Below are 8180 nucleotides of genomic sequence, written 5' to 3'. Positions count from 1 at the left end.
GCGCCACGCACCCCTCTGCATGGACCCCACGGACCCCCTGCACCAACTCCTCACACACCCCCTGCACCTACCCCACGGACAGCCCCGGACAGGCCCACCCCACAGTGCCACGCACCCCCCTGCATGGACCCCACGGACCCCCTGCACCAACCCCACACACAGCCCCACCCCACAGCGCCACGCATCCCTTTGCATGGACCCCACAGACCCTCTGCACCAACCCCTCGCACCCCCTGCACCTACCCCCCACACATCCCTGCACAGACCCATAGACCCCCCTGCACCTACCCCATGCACAGCCTCGGACAGGGCAATAGGACCAGGGGAGAGCGCCCCCTACTGAGCCCCCCACACTGCTCCCTGCAGCACCTGGGGTTTCCTTGGAAGTCTGGGCGGCCCTGCTTAGCTTGTGGGCTCTGCCCCGATGGGTTTGGCTTATGTAGCTGCTCCTGTTCTTACACCAGTGTCTGCTCCAGCCTGGGGTGGCTGGTTCCTCTAACAGCATTGCCATGTGGCCTGAGCCCGGCCCACTCAGCTTGGGCAGCGCTCTCTGACCCGTCCCCCCATGGGGAGCCCCTGTCTGATCACCCCCATCCTGCACCCCCAGCTCCTCACCGCCAAGTACAGGACTCCGGTCCCGGCAGCAGCTGCCCCGTACGTATCTCCCTTCGCCTTCCAACCACAGGGCTCCCCCTACTCCATGGAGGACAACAACCCCCACAAGTGCTTCATCTCGGGTGAGCCAGCAGGGCTGGGGCTGCGTGCGCGGGCTGGGATTCGGGGCTGGGTGTGTGGGCTGGGATTCGGGGCTGGGGGTGCGGGCTGGGATTCAGGGCAGGGCGTGCGGGGTGGGATTCGGGGAGCAGAAGGGAGGGGGTGCGGGGGTCCTTGAGCCCTGAGGAGCCCCATTCCTCATCCTTTAATCCAGAGCCCTGCAAGGACCAACCACCCCCCGGCCAAGGACCTGCCTCTGCAGCGCCTGTCACACGCAGCGTCTGAGCAGAGAGCTCTGGGGGGCGGTGACATGGTGCCCCGAGTTGGGGATGCTGATTTGGTGGGAACGTGCTGTCCCTGGAGGGGCCCTGGGTCTGTCCCCCAGCTGCTTTGATGGCTGCTGGGGCTGGAAGAGCCAGTCTGCTGTGAGGAGGCTGTGGTGGGGCTGGGTTTGTTTCCAGGCATCAGGGCTCAGTTTCTCCTCCTGTGACCTGGGCAGGCTTCACCGGCTTTGTGCCCCGCGCCCGCTTCCTGATTGGGGCAGGCTACCCGTTGACCACCCACCGCGCCCTGGTGGAGTTTGGCCAGACCAGAGGGAGCAGGCCTGAGGCCGGGAAAGGCAGCCCGGTCCTTCCTCCACTGCTGAAGTCGTACCCCACGGACATGGGGCTGCTGCCCCACTACGCAGGCTACGTCCCAGGTGAGCGGCACGGCCTCAGGGGAGGACGGGGCGGCCGGCCGGGAAGGAACTGAGCAGCCAGCACTGCGCGCATTCCCTGCAGAAACATGGGCACTCGCCTCCGGCTGGCTCCTGCCAGTCTCGTGGAAGGAAAGACCAGGAAGGACTCACAGATCCCATAAACCCCCTTCATTTGGACCCCCCCAAAACCCTCCACGGCTCCAGCCTGGCCCACAGCCCCTCCCCATCTCCCTGTACTGCCAGACAAGCCAAACCTTGGGGGTGCCCGCGGGCTGGCACGTGCAGCACAGTGTGTGGGAAATACCACTGCTGGTGGAGGGGAGGGTTGCCTCAGATCAACCCCTCCGCTCCGCTGACAGTCACAACAGCAGCCGCACCCCACTCAGCACCGGCTCACAGCCACCAGCGACGCCTCTCCCCTGGTTAATACAGCCCTTGGTCATAGCCTTCAGCTAGGATGCAGCAACCCCTAGACCCCACCAGGTGGGGACAGAGAGCCGTGATACTGGTCAGAGTTAAGGGGCTTTGGGGACCTGATTGAATGTCCAGATGTTGACATTTGCTGGTTAACGCTGCCCGTAGCTCTGCAGGGCTGACTGTTTGCCTTGCCAGAGCCATGGTGGGCTCCTAACACAGCATCCCTGGCACTCCCTGACCTGGAGCTTTGCCTGGAACGAGCAAGCGGTTAAAGGAAGGGGGCAGCCTCCCAGCCGGCGGTTCCTGCACCCCTCCCCCAGGGCTTCTCCGGCGCTGCTGAGTCCAAGAGAGCGGCTGTTGCAGGCAGTGGCTCGTACAGCCCATTGGGGGTGGGGGGTAGTGCCAGGCTGGGGCTGGGGCTTTAGGCAGACTAGGGTTAAAGGCCCCAAGTGAGGGGGTGCCCAGCCCTGCCCATGGGCGGTGGCTCCCCTGCCGGGTAGGTGTTTCATGCTGTCCGGCTCACGTTGGTGCTTCCATGGCTGCAGCCCCCGGACGGGGCAGCATCCGCCCCAGGTGGGCTCCCCAGCACCACGTCCTCTCACTGGCGCCTTCTCATTGCCCGCAGGCTACAAGTTCCAGTTTGGCCACACCTACGGCCAGCTTACCCACAATGCCCTGGGGCTGAGCACCCTGGAGAAGCAGATGGGCGACTAGTGCCCGGGGCTGGACCGGTTCCTTCCCGGCGCTGTTTGGAGCCTGCCCTGCCATGTGCACGAGCAATAAAGAGAAGGAGCCACAAACTCTGTTTCCCTCCCATGTGAATGAGGGGAGCGTCGCCCGGCCATGCTGCAAACCGTCGGCAGGGCGGTGGGGCCATGCCGGGCGGGGGGGGGGTTAAATCAGTGCAGGCCCCCCATGGTGTGTGCCACCGCGCCTGCCCTGCAGCCCTGGCCCAGAGCCTCAGGAGCCGCCCTCGCGCCCTGGCTGAATCTGCCCCACCCAACGCGGGCAGCCTCCCCCACAGGGACCGCCACCAGCCCTGGGGTGTGATGCTGCACTGCCCATGTGCTGGTGGCAAGGCAGGGGCACTGCCAGCGCTGCGCGAGGGCTGGCATGGCCCCTGAGCCAAGGGCAGCGCTGCCCCGCCCTGCTGCAGGGCTGAGCACACAAAGGCTAGGAAACCCCGCTGGGGCCTAGTGCCCAACCCCCTCGCCGGCTCTATGGCCCCCCAGCGTGTTACCGCTGCCCCGGCCCAGCAAAGGCCAGGCCGGGCCGGGCTCTCCTGTCATGCGCGGCAGAGCCGGTGGTAGCAGGGGGCTGGCATCAGGGCGTGCACCGGCTTGTGCCATTTGGCTGCCGCGGGGGCTCGGACCTGGGAAGCAGCCTATGGAGGAGCCTGCACAAACCAGCCAGCCCAACGCTGCCTGTCGCCGCAGAGCACGAGGCCAAGGGCGGGGGGGTGGGGGGTGGGCGCACACCGCCGGGCTGGTGCCTGCAGCAGGGGGGGCATGGCTGGGCCATGCTCCCCTGGGGGAGAGACGGGCTGGGTCAGTTCCCTGGCACTAGCCCTGTCGCAGTTACACTGGGGGGGGCTGGGCTCTGGAGTTGCTGCTTCCGGGCTGCAGGGGCCAGGAAGGGTCGTTTCTGCTCCCCGCCCACAAACCCCCGGGCTGGGTGGAGCAGTGCTCTGGGGCAGGGGGGCGACGTCAGGAGGCGGGCGCTGCGGGGAGCTGGGTCAGCACCTTTTTTATTAATATGCCTCATAAATAAAGAAATAAATAAAGGCGGCCCCGCCCGTCACACGGGGCCAGCGGCAGCGAGCGATGTACAAGCAGGCGGGAGCCTGGCCCCGGGGCAGCCAGCCCGGGCACCACGCCGCGCAGACACCGGCGCCGTCCTGGCAACAAATACTGGCACAGCCTGGCACTAATACTGCCCGGCAAGACAAGGGTTAACTGACAGCGGCGCCTCCTGCTGGGGGCCCAGGCCCTGCCCCCAGGCACGGCTGCAGGGCCCTGCCTGAACCATCCAGCCTGCCCCTTCCCGGCCCCTCCTGGCACCCTTAACCAGGCCCTAGCCATGCTGGGAGTGCCCCCCACTACCCCTGCTGGGGGCACTGCCCCCCCCCCCCCACTGCTGGGCGCACTTCCCCCTCCCCGACCTCCCTGCTGGGAATGTCACCCCTCCCCCACTGGCGGGCGCACTTCCCCCTCCCTCTCCCCCACCTCCCGGCTGGGAATGGCCTTGTGCCCCTCCCCAGGCAGTGCCTCCATGGCTGGAGCAGCGGATTTCGGGGGAGCGGGGGGGGGGGGGGGCGAACACCCCCCAGCGCTGCGGCTGCACAGGGCTCATCCCCTCTAACACTGAACGGCTGTTGGCCTAGACGCACTCATCCCGTGCCCGGCCAGCAGGAGGCCCGTGGTGTGGCCGTGCCAGGCTGCTGGCCGGGTTCCTGGGCTTGGTACAATACATGCGGCATTCACACAGTGTGCGCCCGGGGCTGCACGCACGCCAGGCTTCGCAGCCGAGCGACCATGGTGGGCAGCTCATGGGTGTCCTGTGGGCGCCGCCACACAATACAGCCCCCCTGTATGGCCCTGAGCCTGTCACATGGGCCGCAGCCGTGTGCTGATTGGGCCACAAGCAGCCCAGGCCGAGCACGGCAATGCAGCCTGACGCCACAAGGGGGCAGCCGGCAGCAGAGGCCCGGTCAGCATGCAGTGGGCCAGCTGGCTCGGCCCGAGCCGGAGCAGTGCATGCTGGGGGCTGTAGTCTCCGGCGGCCAGCCCTTGCCCAGTCCAGGAGCCCCCAGCCCAGCAGGGTACTTGGCTCGGCGGTCCCCACTGCAGAGCGACGCCGCCTGGAGTCCTGCTACGTCCGAGGCCGTGGCATCCGGTGCTGGAGATGGAGCGCGGTGATGGGAGGCTGCATGCACGGCGGCGCCTGGCGTGAGGTCCCCCGGGGCGCGGCAGCCGTGGCAGGTGCATGGGGCAGGCGAGGCGCCCCCAGGGCTGTCGGGCAGGGCGAGCACGGTACGGACTAGCGAGAAGCTGCGTCTGTCCCCCCCGCCGGGCGGCCCCGCAGAGCAGCCTGTGGTCCTGTGCGCGGCGTCCCGGCCGCGTCAATAGTCCTCGTCCGCCAGGTGGGTGACGTACATGATGGGCACCAGCCCGCTCTGCGAGCCCAGGCCGCACCGCAGCCAGTCGCCGTCCACCTTGGCCAGCACGCGCAGGACGGCCCCTTTGGGGAAGCTGAGCTGCCCCGCCTCGGTGGCGATGTGATGGCAAAGCGCTTTCACTTCACTGCGGGGAGAGCGGGGGGAGGCGTGTCACAGCACAGGCGCCCGCTGCACCCAGAACCCCCCTCCCCTGCCAGCCCCCCCACCCCCACTGCAATGATTCCCAGCCCGGCAGCCCCGGAGCAGTGCTGGGGCGGGGTTTGGGGCCGGGTGTGTGTCTCAGCCGTGGGGCAGGGGGTGCTGGGGCGGGGTTTGGGGGGGTGGGGCAGGGTGTGTCTCTCGGCAGTGGGGCAGGGCGCTGGGGCAGGGTTCGGGGTGTGTGTCTCTCTGCCGTGGGGCAGGGGGCACTGGGGTGGGGTTCGGGGGGGTGAGGCTGGGTGTATCTCTGGGCCGTGGGGCAGGGGCTGCCATGGCGGGGTTCGGGGGTGCCTCTCACCGAGTCCAGAGCGTACTGAGTGCAGCCCAGCCCCCCGGGTGAGTTTGGGGGTCAGCGAGGCCTGCGGCTCACCTTGCGGGGCGTGGGCAGCTGCCAGCTCCGTGCTCGCGCAGCGGGCGGGACGTCTCAGCCGGCTGGGCCGGTTGCCCGGGGGCGGGCCTGGCTCTCCGGATAGGGCCTGGCTCAGAGTGGCCAGGTGGGGAGCGCAGAGCAGTGCCCGGGGGATCCCAGCCAGCGGCGCTGTCCCGGCTCTGCCCAGAGGAGCCACTCACCCCTCGTCAGCATCAGGCAGTGCCGCGCTGAGCCCGCTGGTGCCAGCGGGGAGAGGGTCCTGCCCAGTGGGCACTGGACTGAGCTGGGGGAGGGAGGGGAGGGGCGCCCCCCAGAGGAAGGGGCTGCAGGGCCCCGTTGCACGGAAGGGGCCCAACCAATCCCTCGTCAGCCTGAGCTCCGCGCCCGCCCCAGGCTCCTGCCCCCCGCAGGCCAGCGCAGCTCACCAGGGGATTTGGGGGGGCAGCCCCCCAGGCAGCTGCTGTTCAGGGGGCTCACTGGGCCGCTCGGGCTCTGGGGCCGCCTCTCTCCACATTCCTGCCCCCACCGTCTGGGCCATGAGCTGGAACACGGACCTGTCCAGGGTCAGCCAGCCGGAGGGTAACCTGAAAGGAAGGGAGCGGAGTCAGACGGGGACACGTCCCGGGGTCCTGGGGCCAGGAGAAGCTGTGCCCGCCAGGCAGTTTGGGCCCCGCCGGGGAGGGGACAGGTTCTCTTCCTAGCCTGAAAGACCCCAGCGGGCCCTGCTCCCACAGGGGGATCGCGTCTCCCCCAAAATGCAGCCACCTCTGGGGAAGGCAGATGCCTGGGGCACGTCCCAGCTCAGCCAGCCCCCTCGCCTGAGCCATTCTGCCCCAGACCACGCTGGCTCAGCTCCTCCTGCTCCCTCGGGGGGTGAAGGGCTCAGGTGAACCGTGATCTGTGGGGCGGCCCCGGCCTGTGCCCGAGGCTCGGGGAGGTGAGTGGGCCCAGCACTACCCCGTCTGTTCGCTGCTCCCCAGGGCTCACGTCCCTACCTGTTGGGCTGCCTGGCCTCCTTCTGCACTTTCCTAGCCCCGAACAGGTGTCCCCACTTGATGGGCTGGCTGCTGTCGGGGGCCCCAGGGCTGCTCTCCTCCGCGGGGGGCGTGGCCACCCCCTGTCTCTGGGGAGCCCCGTTTTCCTTGTCCTTGCTGCGCTTCAGCTCTGTCAGCACCGAGTCCGGGGGGCTCCCCATCCAGGAGGGCCAGCTCCGCTCGTTGGCCTCGCCCGGCTTCTCCCCAGGCTCTGCCGCAGCTCTGGGCTTCTCCTCGGCGACCGGGCAGGCCTCCGCCCCCTCCACCACGCCCTCGCGGGGAGGGGGGTCCTTCCCGCCCTCGGCCGGCCGGGGCGCAGCTCCTGGCGCCTTCGGCTTCTTCTTCTCGGGGCGGATGAACTTGGAGCCCTCGGCCGAGCCCTCGATGTAAACCTGAGAGCTCTGCATGAGCTGGTACCACCAGCCGGCCTGCTTGTCCTTCTTCCCCTCCCAGGCGCTGTCCTTCGCCTTCCTCTGCTCCTCCTCCCTGGCGCCGGCCGCGCAGGAGGCGCCCACCCCCTTGACCCGTTCCCACGCCGCTCCCTCCTGGCCCCGGCCGGCAGACAGCCCCTCTTCCCCGGCGCTCCCCGGGCCCTGCTCCGGGGCCGCGCTCCAGCCGTCCGGCTCCTCGGGGCTGCCCCGCGTGCGCATCAGCTGCAGGGTGGAGTGAACGGAGAGCAGCAGGTCCTGCTTGACCCGCAGCAGCTGCTTCTGCTGCCGGTGCTCCTTGCCCATCTGCAGCAGGTGGTGCTCGAAGAGCAGGTCCAGGCTGAAGGGCAGCAGGGTCAGGGGCTGGAGCAGGAGCAGCAGCTCCTCGAAGAGGGGCTGGCACACGCCGTGGGACAGGCACAGGAAGCCCACCGGCTGGTAGTGCACCAGGACGATGTCTGCGGGGCAGAGGGAAAGCGATCAGCGCCCAGCGCGCCCGCCACGACGCCCAGTTACCCCACCTCCCCAGGGGCAGGGCCAGGCGCAGGGAGATGGGTGCCGCCCAGCAGTGCTGGGTAAACCTCCTGTGGCTCTGGGACCCCCGACAGGCTCCCACGTCTCACTCGGACGGTCCCAACCCAGCAGCCAAGTACCATTGTACCGGCCGCGCTGTGTCTCCAGCTCTGCCCCACGGAGAGCACAGATCAGCACCCCCGGACGTTCCTCGCCAGCCCCCGGGAGCCAGGCCGCAGCCGGCGAGCGCCAGCACCGGGAGAACCCATCACACGGGGACCAGGCCCGTCTCCGGCGCAGCCACGAGTCTGGCATGAAAATCGCCCGCTGGAAAGGGGCGCCGCCGTGACCCGTTAGCTGGGGGCTGGAGGGGCCAGAGGGGGGCTCCTGATGGGAGGCGAGAGCCCTCCTCACCCAGCGCACGCATGTGCCCCTCCCTGCCCACGCCAGGGGCTCAGTGCTCTGCGAACACGAATGAATCCAGCCCTGCCGCACTGCCAGGCCGTCACCCTCCCAGCTCATGAGGGGCACAGAGGCTTGGCACTTGGCCACGGGGACGCAGTCCCCTCACTCTGTCTCTGTGCTCTGTCCCTGCGCTCTGCCCGGCCCCCTTGCTCTGTCCCTGCGC

The 8180-nt window shown here is 69.0% G+C and overlaps 2 protein-coding genes across 3 annotated transcripts in view; one reads left to right on the top strand and one right to left on the bottom strand.

Moving 5' to 3' along the window:
* The window catches only part of FAM166B (family with sequence similarity 166 member B), a 5652-nt gene extending 3034 nt beyond the window's left edge, over positions 1-2618 (top strand). Inside the window, exons 4-6 of the mRNA XM_026663102.1 lie at positions 608-737; positions 1214-1414; positions 2457-2618. Coding sequence (XP_026518887.1) covers positions 608-737; positions 1214-1414; positions 2457-2545 — 420 coding nt within the window. The 3' untranslated portion in view covers positions 2546-2618. The remainder of the gene's footprint in view (positions 1-607; positions 738-1213; positions 1415-2456) is intronic.
* Positions 2619-4167: 1549 nt separating this feature from the next.
* Positions 4168-8180, bottom strand: part of RUSC2 (RUN and SH3 domain containing 2) — a 22539-nt gene continuing 18526 nt past the window's right edge. For both annotated transcript variants that reach the window (XM_026663101.2, XM_026663100.2), the window contains 3 exons: positions 6573-7497; positions 6003-6161; positions 4168-5133 (listed from right to left, as the gene is read on the bottom strand). In XM_026663101.2, the coding sequence (XP_026518886.1) occupies positions 4953-5133; positions 6003-6161; positions 6573-7497 (1265 nt within the window). In that variant the 3' untranslated portion in view covers positions 4168-4952. The remainder of the gene's footprint in view (positions 5134-6002; positions 6162-6572; positions 7498-8180) is intronic.

This window comes from Terrapene carolina, unplaced genomic scaffold (genome assembly GCF_002925995.2).
Source record: "Terrapene carolina triunguis isolate 2854851 unplaced genomic scaffold, T_m_triunguis-2.0 Scaffold32456, whole genome shotgun sequence".
In the NCBI taxonomy this organism is placed as follows: domain Eukaryota; kingdom Metazoa; phylum Chordata; order Testudines; family Emydidae; genus Terrapene; species Terrapene triunguis.
Note: the sequence above shows the minus strand (reverse complement) of the source record. Positions and strands in the feature narration are given on the sequence as shown.